This window comes from Candoia aspera, chromosome 1 (assembly GCF_035149785.1).
Source record: "Candoia aspera isolate rCanAsp1 chromosome 1, rCanAsp1.hap2, whole genome shotgun sequence".
Taxonomy (NCBI): Eukaryota; Metazoa; Chordata; class Lepidosauria; order Squamata; family Boidae; genus Candoia; species Candoia aspera.
In genome coordinates, this window is record NC_086153.1 from 97,508,832 (window position 1) to 97,525,318 (window position 16,487).

The following is a 16,487-nucleotide window of genomic DNA, read 5'->3' on the forward strand; positions in this document are numbered from 1 at the left end:
AAAATGGGAAACCAGGAGAGGCCATTCAGGTACAATTTCATCTAACGCCACTGTTGCCCTTCCTATTTCAGAAGGCAATTAATGCCTCAGTAGAAATGCCATTAATAGCTTCAGAAAACTCAAGTGGCTCTGGAAACCACACATCACCACTGGATTATTTTAGATAATGATCCTCCAATTTTTCTTGCACTGGATGGAATCCCCATCAGCCCTGAAGCTCACTTGTTAAGTACGGCCAGTTGTTCTTCTTGCCTTAAAGCAGCACCCAGAAATAACAACAACAACTACAACAACAACTTAAGTTTATATGATGTCTGACTCCCAGTGACTCTGGGCAGTTTACAAATTGTTAAAAACATTTAAAAACAAAGAAACAACAGAAAACAACACACAAACAACAGCAATTCATGAAACACCCATGAATTGGGTGACTCCAGAGACAACTCAATCCCATGGCCTAAAGGACTATAATCTAGAACTTGGTAAGAGAAAGAAAGCTCAAATCAGCAAGAAAACACTTCATACCTACTGCTGGAAATTGAAAAGGCCAGATACATTTTTTTACTGCCAGATACATTTTTTATCATCACCTGAGTCCTACACACAAAGAATTTGATGAAAAATAAAGTCCAGTTAATAACTGACTGGAAAAATTCTGCTGAAAATGTGACTCAATTTAGTTACTCAAAATGATGCCTATTTTTGCCCACAGGCTTGTATCTCCAGCTGCTCATTATCTGTCTGAGAGTACAGGCCAGGACTACAGTGGTGTATTACTGTTCTTTCAGTGTATTAGCAGAACGCACTATACATTTTTTAATACATTTAAATATGAATAAAGTTTCTTTTAAAGTTGATATTGATATTCTTTGCACCTGTTAATGGTTTTCCTACTAACAGATTAAGGTGCTATTGTATCTAATCATTTTGGCGGGTGCAGAGGTTGAATTCAACTGCCCCCTTTTCGAATGTTAATTATTGCACCTGGGGGGAGGAACCTGTCCGGACTTGTTTCAGTTCCCCCTTTCTCTTCTCTGCTGGCATGTAGCAAGCCAGGTAGCTCTCAATGAGAGCCAAGTCCTTTAAATATGTTTTTTGCTTTCGTTTTTGCTTTCTGTAAATAAATTATTTTTATAGAAATGCCTGGTGTGTGACTTTTCTGATCTCTCCTGGGCCAAAGGCTTTCCCAGCAATCTGCCAACAGCACCTATATTTGAAATTATAAGCCACTTGGGAGTAAACTGTGTTCTGTAAAACAACATGCAACATAATGGATCAAGCATAACACATTATGTACAAGGAATTATATAATAAATATTCAGTTCAAATTTTAATATAGGGAGGAGTGTTCTGTACAGATTTGTTGTTACTCTGGCCTAGTGGAACTACAATAAAAAATATATTAAAAATGTGCATAATTGGAAGGGTTAAGCCTATCATTATTAAACAAAGTGTGTCTAAGTGCATTTGTGTGTGCATGCACACACACACAAATGTGACACAATAATTGGTCAGCAGCAGAACAGGAAAGGGAAATCTCTTTCCAGAGATTTGAGAATCTTACAAAATTTGATTAAAGCATGAAAATGTTCGCCAAACAGAGTTGAACAATTTCCCCCATCACTTGACATAATCCTGAAGACTGAGGTAGCTATAAGAATTACTCATAGTTTAGATTCACCAGAAATATCTAAAGAAAAAATTAAGAATATTCTTGCCATAACATCCATTCCTTGTTCAGGCATTATATCTAAGGCATACAATCCATTACAGGCACTGGCTAGGTTCACATGTTAGATTAAGCTATGGTTTGTTTAACTGTATTTTATTGAAAAATATCACAACTGCCTGGTTTCACACATTGTCTTAAGGCTGCCAAACACTATAATAGCTGGTTACACACAAAATGCTTATACCCAAACCAAACAAACATTATGGCTTTGTGTGCTGTCTCCTCCCTTATTGCCCTGTACAGTCCAGTTATTTCCTATTACTTGGTTCAAGACAGCACATGACCAACCCATGTTTTGAAGTATACTCCTTATATAATGTTATCATGCAAAATATTTCCTATTTCCTGGCCAAGCTATGCTGAGGGAACTGCCACAATTCTGTGTATCAAAAATAAGTCAAAGAACCAGTTGCTTTATATGCACAGCCTTATCCCACCTAATATAACATACATTTGTATGGTGTGTTCTGTACAATACAAGAAAGCCAAGACAGGGGCTACATACAGCAAAGGAAACTCTTGCACATGATGTTTTTGACATTTTGTTTAAGAAATCCTTTTCTTTACTTATTTAGTATTTTAACCCATTAAACAAACATTTGTTCAGAATTTTGCAAGGTGAAAACCCATTACCCCAATTGTATGAAATAGTGTCAGTGTGTGTCACTATTCCCTTAATTCAGTGCTTCTAGTAGTCAAAACTACTTCAAGCCCCAGCCCAATTTCAAAAATGTCTTCAAGTGATCAATTCAGATATGTCATTCCAACAGACTGCCTCTGAAGTTAAGCACCTTCAAGAGAAATAAATTGTTTGCCACTTCTGATGCAATAGAATATGCAATCCTATTCAATTCAATTCAATATTTTTGGAATAAAGACCCATATGATTATGATTTGGAGTGAATGAAAGCTTGATACCTAGCTAAAATCAGCATCTTCACACCTAGTTCCACACAGTGATATAAGCTTCTACTGTATATTTAATTGACCATCAATAACAGATATCCCCTCTCCCCAATTAGTAACTTAAAATTGTATTTCACTGTGTTTGCTGGATTATAATAAATACCACTGTGTACTTTCTAGAACAAAGAAAGTCACAAATGATATACAATGTAACACTGACCTATTCACAGGTGATGTTGTAAGATTATTGAAGGAATAAATATGAAGCTCTTAGAAGATTACAGTCATGTCATGTACTACTTTTTCCTTCAACACATGAACTTATTAAGTGCCAGGAGTACAGTTATACATACAACTAAATTATACAAGCATACAAAAACTATTTTTCCATTGTGTACAAAAAAAATCCACTATGAAATTAAAGCCTTTTTTATAATTCATATGTTTGTATCTGTTTAAAGTCAAATCCAAATATGAGGTTTTTCTAGATAAAAGTACCCTGCCTCCTGATTAATTGCTTGGAATAATGTCACTAGTGTCTCAAAATTGCCCAGTTCCCTCAGCCTCTACAAAAACAGAGAGAGGTAAAATAACTGCCTGGACATACTGAGAAATTCTATAGAATAAAATGAGGAAGTGTGCCTATCAGTAGACACTATCAGCAAGTCAACATTCCACCTATCCTGAAAGACCTGAATTTTCTATCAAGCTGTACAATAAAAAGAATAAATTAGTCATAAAGAAAACAGCTTTTATGTCAATAATGGAGATAAAACTCCTGTAGTGCATTAGATCTTTGATATAAATATGAACAGATAGGGTTCAACATCTTTATCGATTATATTAGATCACTTAGCCACATCACTCTTGCATAGCCTGCTCCTATGTCATAGGGTTGTTCGTATAAAAATGAGTTTTTCTCTTCTCTCTTACCCCTTTTTTGCTTCTATATTTTGTCTGAAGATTCTTTTATTTCTGATAATTGTAATCTGTTCTAGGAATATTTTCAGCTGAACAGCCAAGTATAAAAGCTTTAAATACATTTATAAATAGATAGAAAAGATCACTTTGGTCTTTAAACATTCAATATGAATAGAAAAATATTTACAACAGACCTTAAACAGCTATTCCACAGCATAAAAAGAGTTTCTTGGTTAAACTTACATCTAAGCTGTGTATCCAATTAAAACTCAACTTCTAAGTTTTAAACTAGAAAGTCAATTACTGACCTGGTTCACATATCTTAAGTCACAGCTTGTTAAAGAAACTACAATTACCTAGGTTTACACAATACTAAATCATAACATGGCTTGTTTCATTTTGATTTACACTGTGTAATCCATTTGCAAAACATGGTTTATGGCTTAGCAGAATGTATGAACTTAACTCAGAAAACTACACTTAAAACAAACTTTGGCTTAGAGTGAGGTATGAACCCAGCCAATCTCTCTTGTAAAAATTATGGGGAATATTGTCAAATATCATGTAAAGAAAAAAACCAAGTGAAAATGTCAGCAACATGTAGAAACACTTGTTGATAAGTAAGCTAGCATTAGAGAACACAAACTTCAGACTGCTCCTACAATTGTGCTCAACTCCTTTACTCTTGCACCCTGTTTTTCTAAAATAGCTTGAACAGTTTTGAAAAAACTGAAAAGCTTTCTCATATACTGTCCTACTGTAACATACTGGTTTTTTTCCCCCTCACAGAGCAATAAGTCTATATCTTTTTTTTTATATTCCTGCACTGATTTTAGCCCAAAGAAATGCAAAAAAGAGCTCTTGTGAAGGCAGTCCTTGGGAGAGAAGAATCAAAGCACAACACAGAGTGTAGGTAACATTAGAAAAAAAAAAGAATAATTGCAGGGTGGGGCAGGGTTTGTTCCATAGGAGAAGCTGCAGTTATATGAACAAAGCCCAAGCATTAGAACAGCAATGGATTATTTGGTACTAAGAGAAAAAGAAAAAGTTTATTCAGAAGAAAATGCCAGATACCATATGCCATTTCCTACAGTACTAAGTAAAGTACAATTAAAGTCTCCTTCCAAGTTGAGCTTGATTCTTGGTGACTACATGGCTAAGTCCATGTAGCTTTCTCCACAACACAGAAGAATTTGCTGTTACCTTCTTCAAGGATGTTTCCACATACACAAACTCTATTTATTCCACTCCATGTCTCCCATTCATGTACTAACTGGATCTGGCCCAACCTAGCTGTAGGAAACATTTTGTAAAGAGCTGCATTGCCTTCAATGGCCTCTACCACTGGTAAACAGTCAGCTGACATTAATCACCACTCTCTCCCCCCCAAACATAACATTTGTGTCTTTTAGGGGAAGGGAAAAATACATGGTATTTTTTCCCCTCAGAAGTTTTGTGAAATGGAGCAAAGAGAAATCAGAGGAGAAAGGAAGAACAGAAAGGGAGGCAGGAAATAGTGGAGAAAAGGAAGAATACAGGGTGTGTATTGAACAGGAAATAGAGGAGGGGGAGTCCTAGAAAAGGTGATACTATACCATGTGGAAGATAACAAGAAAAGAATTTAGGTATTCGTTCAGGAAGAACATAAAAAGGAGGGACATTCCATATTTGAGCAGCCCTACATTCACACATGAAAAAGGAAAACAAGAGGAGGGGAATCTAAGACCTAGGAGAACAATCAAGTCAGGTCTTCCTGGCTGGAAGCTAGTCGTGAAGCTTCATCCCCTTAATATGAGTGTGGGTGGGGTGGATTATAGGTTTTCAGGACTCCGAGGAAAGAACTCTGCACATGTGCCAAGCACTAATCCCAGCACGGATTTTACAGCTCCCCGCGCCGCTTCCTAAAGGCAGCCGCCCGCAGCAGACAGGAGAATGGTCAACTCGGGGTCGCCATAGGAGGCAAACAAGGGAGACCCTCGCGACGTAGACCACACGCCGGAGGGCCCTTGGGGACGGGGAGGGCATCCCCCCGCCACTTTGGGGAAAGGGAGAGAAGGGCAGGCCAAGGACAACTGCGCAAAAGCTGTACCCACTTGCGAGCTGAGATAGCGCTTGAGGCACACTTCGCAAACTGGCTTCTTGCAACACGGTAGTGGCTTCAGGGACTTCTCCTCCAGGCAGACGCGGCAAGGCAGCACCAGGAGGGGCCCGAAGTCCCCAGAGATCAGCCCGGAGAAAGATTCGGGCAGAAGGTACAGGTCGACCTCGATGTTCCCGGGAGGGGTGTCTTTTCCTCCAGCTCCCGCTTCACTTGGCTGGGAGGGCGGCGAGACGGCGGGAAGGGGGTCCTCTTGTCGGCCATCTCCCGGACTTGGAGAGGCAGGCGGGCCGAGGCGGGACTGGTCGCTCTCCGCACAGGAGACGGGCCTCAAAGGAAGCCGGCAGCTGTTGCTACTTCGCGCTTCCGAGCCTGCACCCTCCTCCAAAGGAGCCCCGCCGCCGCCGCCGGCTTCCTGGCCTTGCGGTTCAGCAGGCGGCGGTCCGGCATCGTCCTCTTGCTGTGGCCTTGGTGTCCTTCCACTGACTGTGGGCAGCGGAGGCTGAGTCTCCGCGCCTGGAAGACGCGGCTCGGGGGCGGTTCCGTCTGGCTCCGGCGGGGAGCTCCCCGTGCTAAGGCGCTCCCCCATGCCCGCCGCCCCTGCAGCCTCCCTCGCTGTGGCTGCTTCCCATCCAGCTCCCGAGCCGAAACTAGCCTTTACACCCAAACCACGAGAAAACTCCTTCACGAGACGACCTCGTACCGGTCAGAACCACTGCGAAGGGAGCCAGGAGGAGCAGCTGCTCGCGGCTCTCCGCGCGGAGGGCCCGACGCCCCGTCACGGGCCCGCCTCCTCCTGCTCGACTTGCCGAGTTCAGAGGAGTAGCTCCGCCCCGCGCCGCGCGCGCACGAACACACTGCTCCGCATTATTGTACCTACCTTCGTCTGTGTTGGGCTATGTCCACCTCGCTGACGCTTCTACCATTTTTCTTCTCTCTTCCCCATTCCAATCATCATCATCATCATCCATTGGGGGGAGAGGGGCGATAATATAAATCTAATGAATAATAAATAATAATAATAATAATAATAATAACCTTTCTAGTCGATTGTGTGTATGAATGGAATTGTGTAGCCTAGACTCCTTTTTCCGAAAGTTTTTTTTTTTTTTGGAAAGGATGAAAAAGCCTTAGTGTCCCTGAGCCCGCCTCTTTTTCTTAGCTTAGTTTTCAGACTCTTGAAGTTATGCACGCTTAATCGAAGTGCGAGGGGAGGTGGGGTCAAAGTGGTTACTAAACTGAATTGTAGGGCGTGGTATTTGTACTATATTTGCATATTCCTCACCGATTGTAGAGCTGATTTTGATTAGCCAAGGGGTGGTAAGACAAGCTTTTTCAATTTCATTCCTTTCTGGGATCTCATTCGTGGTTTTGTCTAGCTTTCTCTCTGTAAAGAGAAAATTTCTCTTGTAAACTGTTGTGTTCCTTGTATATTACCAAGAACAGAAAAATAAGGTCACTTCAAGTCAGGATCAGTTCAGCAAACAAAAGAAATTAGACAACAGAACTGCTATGTCTTAGGAGAGTCAGGAAAAGAGCAGAAGACAAACTGGGAAATGCTGAGCTCTATAGCAAAAAAAAAAAAAACTTGATTCAGGATAAGATGGTAAGAAAAGTTATACTGGCTGGAAATAAGTTACGTTATAACTAAAGATATAATAAAATATGCTATATTATTATGTGTAATAAAAATTTAAGCATACCAGTTACATTATAAACACAAATGTTTGGTAGCCATAGAACTTTGTCAGTTGAAAAAAAGAAAGAACTGGGCAAGCAGGAACATCCTGGAGCAGTGTTTCTCAACCTTGGCAACTTAAAAATGTGTGGACTTCAACTCCCAGAATTCCATAGCCAGCATAGTCCACCCATCTTCAAGCTGCTAAGGTTGAGAAACACTGTCCTAGAGGAAAGTAGCATAGCTGGCTTGAATTTGAAGCCAAAGCATTCTGCCATGCAATACTTCGTCTTGCTTGCCCATGGTTTCTCACCAGACATCCCCAAGCTCTCCTCCATTTTTATTTTATTGTGCAATAGCTAAAGGGTAGGCTTATTCACAACTGGTTTAATGCTGTGCAGAAAGCCAGAAGCACACAGAGATCGGAATCAATTAGCATGAAGTCTTACTCAGTAATAATGCTTTTGATGGCTCCATAAACCTCTTGCTTACTGCAGAATTCCAGAAGTGCATTTTCAGCAACAAACATTTCTCTGAGAGTTTTTATGTTAAAATCTATACATTTTATATTAATTTCAATAAAGTATATATATACTGAGCAGGTGTCACAGAACAATTTTGAGAAGAACACATTTATTTTGGGGACAGTATCCTCAACATAAGTAAACATGTTGCATCTTCAAATTCCATGCTTCTGTTAGAATCCCATTCAAATTTCATTTGGACCTGTGTATGTAAAAGATCTTATGGCTGAAGTGCCCTATAAAAGAGATAAGAACTTCCATCCCTGCAGTTCAGTCATTGTATACGTGCGTTACTCCACGAATGCATATTCTTGTTTCATTCAAGTTTCTTGGACAATCATATTCTGTTTCACACAACAGCCATAAACCATGGTTTATAACCTGCACCTTCTGGATTCACATAATATGCTAAGTCAGAACGAGGTATGTTATAGTTTGGTGTAGTCAGGGCCACAACTGGGGAGGGGGGAAGCACGGCATGTGCCCTGGGCACCACCAAACTGACAAAATCCTCCCTCACCAACCTATGAGGGGGGGCGCAGAATCCATGTTTGCCCCGTGTGATACAGACCCTAGTTGTGGGCCTGGGTATAGTGCCTGACTAGTTTTACTTAGTCTCTCACTACCCGGACATTATTAATGTTTAATCCATATTGAAGAAGATTGTATTTGTGTTGGTTGCCATCTTTTTTTACTGTCAAATGACACCTCGAATTACAGGTAAGTATGGCCTGGGAGAACAAAATGAAGCAGGACATAGGCTGATAGAATTTTGCCAAGACAATTCACTCTGCATAACAAACACTCTCTTCCAACAACCTAAGAGACGGCTTTATACATGGACTTCACCAGATGGACAACACCGAAATCAGATTGATTACATCCTTTGCAGCCAAAGGTGGCGGACATCTGTACAGTCAGTAAAAACAAGGCCTGGAGCTGACTGTAGTTCCGATCACGAACTTCTTCTTGCACAATTTAGGATCAGACTAAAGAGATTAGGGAAGACCCACAGATCAGCTAGATATGAGCTCACTAATATTCCTAAGGAATATGCAGTGGAGGTGAAGAATAGATTTAAGGGACTGGACTTAGTAGATAGAGTCCCGGAAGAACTCTGGACAGAAGTTGGCAGCATTGTTCAGGAGGCGGCAACAAAATACATCCCAAAGAAAGAGAAAACCAAGAAGGCAAAATGGCTGTCTGCTGAGACACTAGAAGTAGCCCAAGAAAGAAGGAAAGCAAAAGGCAACAGTGATAGGGGGAGATATGCCCAATTAAATGCAAAATTCCAGAGGTTAGCCAGAAGAGATCAGGAATTATTTTTAAACAAGCAATGCGCGGAAGTGGAAGAAGACAATAGAATAGGAAGGACAAGAGACCTCTTCCAGAAAATTAGAAACATTGGAGGTAAATTCCAGGCCAAAATGGGTATGATCAAAAACAAAGATGGCAAGGACCTAACAGAAGAAGAAGAGATCAAGAAAAGGTGGCAAGAATAAACAGAAGACCTGTATAGGAAGGATAACAATATCGGGGATAGCTTTGATGGTGTGGTCAGTGAGCTAGAGCCAGACATCCTGAAGAGTGAGGTTGAGTGGGCCTTAAGAAGCATTGCTAATAACAAGGCAGCAGGAGACGACGGCATCCCAGCTGAACTGTTCAAAATCTTGCAAGATGATGCTGTCAAGGTGATGCATGCTATATGCCAGCAAATTTGGAAAACACAAGAATGGCCATCAGATTGGAAAAAATCAACTTATATCCCCATACCAAAAAAAGGGAAACACTAAAGAATGTTCAAACTATCGAACAGTGGCACTCATTTCACATGCCAGTAAGGTAATGCTCAAGATCCTGCAAGGTAGACTTCAGCAGTTCATGGAGCGAGAATTGCCAGATGTACAAGCTGGGTTTAGAAAAGGCAGAGGAACTAGAGACCAAATGGCCAATATCCGCTGGATAATGGAAAAAGCCAGGGAGTTTCAGAAAAACATCTGTTTCTGTTTTATTGACTATTCTAAAGCCTTTGACTGTGTGGACCATAACAAATTGTGGCAAGTTCTTAGTGGTATGGGGATACCAAGTCATCTTGTATGCCTCCTGAAGAATCTGTATAACGACCAAGTAGCAACAGTAAGAACAGACCATGGAACAACAGACTGGTTTAAGATTGGGAAAGGAGTACGGCAGGGCTGTATACTCTCACCCTACCTGTTCAACTTGTATGCAGAACACATCATGCGACAAGCTGGGCTTGAGGAATCCAAGGCTGGAGTTAAAATCTCTGGAAGAAACATTAACAATCTCAGATATGCAGATGATACCACTTTGATGGCTGAAAGCAAAGAGGAACTGAGGAGCCTTATGATGAAGGTGAAAGAAGAAAGTGCAAAAGCTGGTTTGCAGCTAAACCTAAAAAAAACCAAGATTATGGCAACCAGCTTGATTGATAACTGGCAAATAGAGGGAGAAAATGTAGAAGCAGTGAAAGACTTTGTATTCCTAGGTGCAAAGATTACTGCAGATGCTGACCGCAGTCAGGAAATCAGAAGACGCTTAATCCTTGGGAGAAGAGCAATGACAAATCTCGATAAAATAGTTAAGAGCAGAGACATCACACTGACAACAAAGGCCCGCATAGTTAAAGCAATGGTGTTCCCTGTAGTAACATATGGCTGCGAGAGCTGGACCATAAGGAAGGCTGAGCGAAGGAAGATCGATGCTTTTGAACTGTGGTGTTGGAGGAAAATTCTGAGAGTGCCTTGGACTGCAAGAAGATCCAACCAGTCCATCCTCCAGGAAATAAAGCCAGACTGCTCACTTGAGGGAATGATATTAAAGGCAAAACTGAAATACTTTGGCCACATAATGAGAAGACAGGACACCCTGGAGGAGATGCTGATGCTAGGGAGAGTGGAAGGCAAAAGGAAGAGGGGCCGACCAAGGGCATGGTGGATGGATGATATTCTAGAGGTGACGGACTCGTCCCTGGGGGAGCTGGGGGTGTTGACGACCGACAGGAAGCTCTGGCGTGGGCTGGTCCATGAAGTCACGAAGAGTCGGAAGCGACTAAACGAATAAACAACAACAAATTTCTGTATTTTTAACAACAGCCTAATATATTGAAATTTAAGCAAGTATAGCAGTATCTAGAATTAAGCAAAGGAGAAAGTTTTATTAGCTCCCTTTCAATCTGTTCATGAACTTAAAAAAAAAACCTTTTGCAGCTATCATGTTTAAGGAATATCCATTATATGTAAATCCTTTGCTGAAGGTGCTATTTCTTAGGGAATTAATTGCCAGTGAACATAGTAAATGGATAAAGTCCAAAAGGAATAGGCTTGGCAACAATGTGAAATGCCTGAGAAAGTTAAGAATGTATTAGATGCAATTAAATATGGATAAAATACACTTGAATATTTTGTTAGGGATGTAGATGCAAGACCATTTTGATTTCTGGGAGAAAGAATCCTTTTAGTTTCTACTATAATCTGTTGCTTCAGAAGCTAGAAAAGAGTCAGCACATATAACTCCTGAATTATTAACTGTTCTGAATAACTAAGTTTGATTCACCCTATTCTGTCAAGCACTGGTTTAGATTAAAAGCAACTTATATTCATTTTTCCTGCAGTTCTCCATAAAGTCAGGCTGTTTATATTTCACAGGATTTTAGTGAGATTTTCACAGTCATTTTGTACTTAGAACTATAGCTAATGTTTCAAGTTAGCATATCATACTAGTAAATTGGAGATAATGCATCTGTCATTACTAGAAGTGTAATCAACTCTGTAGAAAGTCTGTATAATGAAGATCAGAAAGCTAGTATTACCTCATTGTTCAGACCATTTGCAAAAAAGTAGATTAGAGAAATATTTTTGCTTTCGGTTTTAAGCTGCTTAGGGTTGCACAATCTGTTGAAGCCAGATGCTATTTTGGGGTAAATGCATTTTTCAACATGTTTCATTGTCTGTTATATAAGAGAAATCCCAAATCCCAATAAGCTATTAGATAACATAGTTCTAATTGTATATATGTGCAGATAGATCTTAGAAATCATAGCCCTGTATTCAGGTGAATAGAACCACAATCAACTAATGCAATAAAATATACCTTATCCAAAAGAATATACACCTTTGCTGTAAATATATTCATTCTCATTCCCCCCAACAAGAAGGTTAGAAGAACTGGGCTAATCTCAACAAAGTCTATTCAGTCCAGCATTCAGCTTTCACAGTGACCAACAAAATGTTTATAATTACCCCATAAAAAGGATATGACTGCAGCAGCACTATCCTGCTTATGATTTCAACAAATATTTCAAATACAGTTTTCATGTGTCAGGACAGCCGTGCAAGTCCAGGAAAAGACATAGCTGCTTTAAAGTATTTCTATCACAAGTATTCCTAAAGTGTCCTATCAGAATCACATTTTGCCCCTCAAATCCTGTTCCCTGCACATCCCAAATTAAGAGGCATTTTGCCTCTGGTACTGGAGGGTGTATACAGCCATCATAATTAGTAGGCACTGATTGCTTTATCCTTCAGGATTGGGTCCCAGGTGGTTGCAGTCACTGTCTTATGGTTATGAATTCCAGTTGATCTTTGCATTATCTGGAGAAAGACTTCTTCTTCTCTATCCTGACTCTCTCAGGTTCTAGTATTATGAGAGAGGAACATATTTACCATAAAAGACATACTTATATACATATCTATCATATCCTCCTTGTTTACCTAGAGAACCTGGAAGATCCTAAATATTACTGTAACCTATCTTCCAAGAGGCATTGCTTCTGTTAAAAAGGTAACACTGGATTTGATATTAAAGCTGATTCATCTAAAAATTATATTTAGAGTATATTGAACTCCCCAAATAATGTGTTTGAAAGGATGGACATTTTCTTTGTTGGATTTGTAAATAAATTGAGAGCTCATTGAGCTATATAATATGGTCCTGAGATTATTTGGTACTTTTTTGGAATGGTATTTTAGATTTATGGTAAAACCTTTAAATGTTAAACATGTTTATGTGATGTTGAATTATATACCAAAACTTTGGAATCTGTTTATCAGGAATTATGGTTGTATCATGAATGGGGAGGGGGGGGTATAAAAGAATTATCCTATACTGAGAAATTGGAAAAATGATATTATTCCAGATGTTAAAGAAATGTGTAACTCATGTGTCCTGGAGAAGGCAATATTCTCCATTAATCAAAGGATGAAGCAATACATACTACTTTGACAGAGATTTTATTGTCTCTTTTGAATGGTATGTAAATGTGGTTTATGTGTCTGTTGATGGTTGATTTGTATGTATGCCAAGCTTCCAGGAATTCTCTAGTATATTATATATATATATATACACACACACACAGAGACACACACACACACACACACACACACACAGAGTATATGTAATGCCCATTTTTCCCTCTTTAGAAATACCTCTTTTGAATTCTCTTTTCTAATGCCCCTTTTAACCATCTTTAAATAATTTGGTGTCACTTTGCTGCTGATCCCTGATTCCAGAATATTATTATTATTATTATTATTAAGTACTGGTCTCTATATTGGTACTTGAGGGGCCCACTGTTTATAGCACTTCATTGTGAGTATTGTCCCTTTATTCATGTTTTATAAGAGGATCTTTCTCCATTGAGGCTAAGTTCAAGGAGGCACTGGTACAACCCCCCCTCAAGAAACCATCACTGAATCCTACTGTGTTCAGTAATTTCCGCCCCGTCTCCCACCTCCCCTTTTTGGCGAAGATGGTTGAGAAAGTGGTGGCATTGCAACTCCAGAGGATTCTGGATGAAACAGATTATCTAGACCCCTTCCAGTCAGGTTTCAGGGCAGGTTATGGGACAGAGACTGCATTGGTCACGTTTATGGATGATCTCTGGCGAGAGCGGGATGGAGGGAGTGCATCCATCCTGGCTCTTCTTGACCTCTCAGCGGCTTTCGATACCATCGACCATGGTATCCTTTTGGGTCGGCTCAGGGAGTTGGGGTGGGTGGCGTAGTCTTATGCTGGTTCACCTCCCTCCTCCAGGGCCAGTCCCAATTGGTGGTGATAGGAGAGGAGAGATCTGACCCTCAGCCCCTCTTGTGCAGGGTCCCGCAGGGCTCAGTTGTCTCTCCTCTCCTATTTAACATCTACATGAAACCACTGGGTGAGATCATCCATCACCACAGGATGAGGTATCATCAATACACTGATGATACTCAGTTATATATCTCCATCCCAGGTGAGTTAAGTGATGCGGTGGCTGCCCTCTCTCAGTGCCTGGGGGCTGTGGGGGACTGGATGGGGAACAACCGGCTTCAACTGAACCCTGGTAAGACAGAGTGGCTGTGGGTTGACGGCTCCTCTCTATCCGGGAAGTTATCATCTTTAGTTCTGGACGGGGTTGCACTGCCCCATTCAGACCCAGTGCATAACTTGGAGGCTTTCTGGACTCACGACTCCTGCTCAAAGAGCAGGTGGCAGTTGTGGCCAGAAGGGCCTTTGCACAACTCTGTGTTGTGCACCAATTACGCCCTTTCCTGGATCGAGAGGCCCTCCAAACAGTCACTCATGCCCTGGTCATCTCCCACATAGACTATTGCAATGCGCTGTACATGGGGCTACCCCTGAAGAGTATCCAGAAGCTGCAACTGGTCCAGAATGCGGCTGCACAAGCAGTTATTGGTGCCCCAAGATCGGCACATGTGACACCACCGCTGCGCGAGCTGCACTGGATAACAGTTTGCTTCCAGGTCCAATTCAAGGTGTTGGTTATGACCTTTAAAGCCCTACGTGGCATGGAACCAGGTTATCTGAGGGACCGTCTCATCCCCTTAACATTGACCTGTCCTACCCGGTCATGCAGAGAGGGCATGCTATGAACCCTGCAGGTAAGGGAATTCCACCTGGTGGAGTCCAGGAGGCAGGCCTTCTCTGCAGTGGCACCTGCCCGCTGGAACATTCTGCCCCTGGAGGTGAGGAAGGCCCCTTTGCTCCCGGCCTTCCGGAAGAACTTGAAAACCTGGTTCTGCTGCCTCACCTGGGGTGGGAGGGGCACCAGTTTTGGGGAGTGGCTAGTACCATAGATCTCTCCCCAATGAATAAGATCTTCACCTCTTGGATTTTATATCTATTGTATCTTTATTTATTGGTTTTTTGTATTGTAATTGATATGCTTTTAATTTCTGATTTTATTGTAAACAGCCCAGAGTCCTCCTTTTGGGAGAGATGGGCGGTAATAAAAATTTGAAAATTAAATAAATAAAATAAGTTTGCTCAGAAATTTTGGTGAAAAACTTGAACAAAAGCAAAGTGAGTATTTCTCAAATCAATTCTACAGATACAGCTAAGAAGGGTTTAAGCTTGTTTCCCTTATGGGGTGGGGATGAGAAAAGGCAGTATCATGGGGGTAATGCATAAAAAAGATGTTGCCAGAGCATGTTTGTATTGTGTTACGTACAAATAGGAAAATATCCTGAGAGTATCAATAGTATGTTCTACTTTTATCTTTTTCAGTGCTTTCCAGTGACTTATCTTAAAGAGCTGACTGGCTTGTACTTCCTTGGATTATTCCCTGGACTGTAAGTTTCTAAAGAGTTATGCATCTGAGGTTTAGATCCCTTCTCTGAATATTTTGTATACATTTAGCTTCTCAGGAGTCCTAGCTTCAACCAGTTGGTGAATTACATTAAATAATGACTTAAATGATGGCTTATGTGGGTAGCACTTAGCTTTTCCTGTATGAGTACTTACCTTTGCCCACACTTAACTCCTTTATCTTGGTGCTTTGCCATCAATGCCAAAACACTTTAACCATAGTCACATGACATGCTCAGCCATTTTCTGTTTGGATCTAGTGTGACCACTCAACTTGGTCCACTGATTATATGGTTAAGAAGGATATTCTTAGTTACAAATTGAAACCACTGTTTGCCATCAGACAAACAAACAAACAAAAACCTTAGCTGTAGCTGTTATCGACATTCAGATTGGGATTGATCTCTCTTCTGATTAATAGAAAAAATGGGACAAAGACAGTCTACAGAAAGGATGGCAGAGTGGGGAAAGAAACTGAAATGGGAACATAAATAGACTTATCATATATCCTGGGTTTGTCCCAGTTTTTTATTCCAGTCCTGGCATCTCATAAGGTAGAACTGTACAGACCTGTGAAGATGGAGCTCAGGTTTAGCCAGCTGTTGCAATTTTTTTTTCTGCACAGGGGAACCAGTTTTGTAAGATGGCTAAACTGATGTTGTCCTTTTGCTTCTGGAAGTGCAGGTTTAACTATTTAAACTTGCTGTCCCTTGGCCTGTATGGTTTAACTTCTTTAATTTAAACATAAAAGAAGGAGATGATGCAATGGCTGTGACCTCAGCTGTACCAACATAGGGTTTCTTCCTCCTTTATTTAACAACAATAAGCTGACTTAGAATATCCAAAACATGGCAACTAATCAATAAACCACAGCTAACTGTGGGCTGTTGTGTGATTTAGCATTGGACTGATGGGTAAGGGGCTTATTCATATTGTGCAAACATACTCATTGTTGCTGGGCTCCTATAAATACTTCTTCATTGTCCTTTTTTTGACACAAATCTATTATACAAATAAAATGAT

The 16,487-nt window shown here is 40.7% G+C and overlaps 1 protein-coding gene across 1 annotated transcript in view; it reads right to left on the minus strand.

Moving 5' to 3' along the window:
* The window catches only part of RNF217 (ring finger protein 217), a 41,610-nt gene extending 35,158 nt beyond the window's left edge, over positions 1-6,452 (minus strand). The window contains exon 1 of the mRNA XM_063310490.1: positions 5,653-6,452. Within this exon, the coding sequence (XP_063166560.1) occupies positions 5,653-6,246 (594 nt within the window). The 5' untranslated portion in view covers positions 6,247-6,452. The remainder of the gene's footprint in view (positions 1-5,652) is intronic.
* Positions 6,453-16,487: the final 10,035 nt, after the last annotated feature.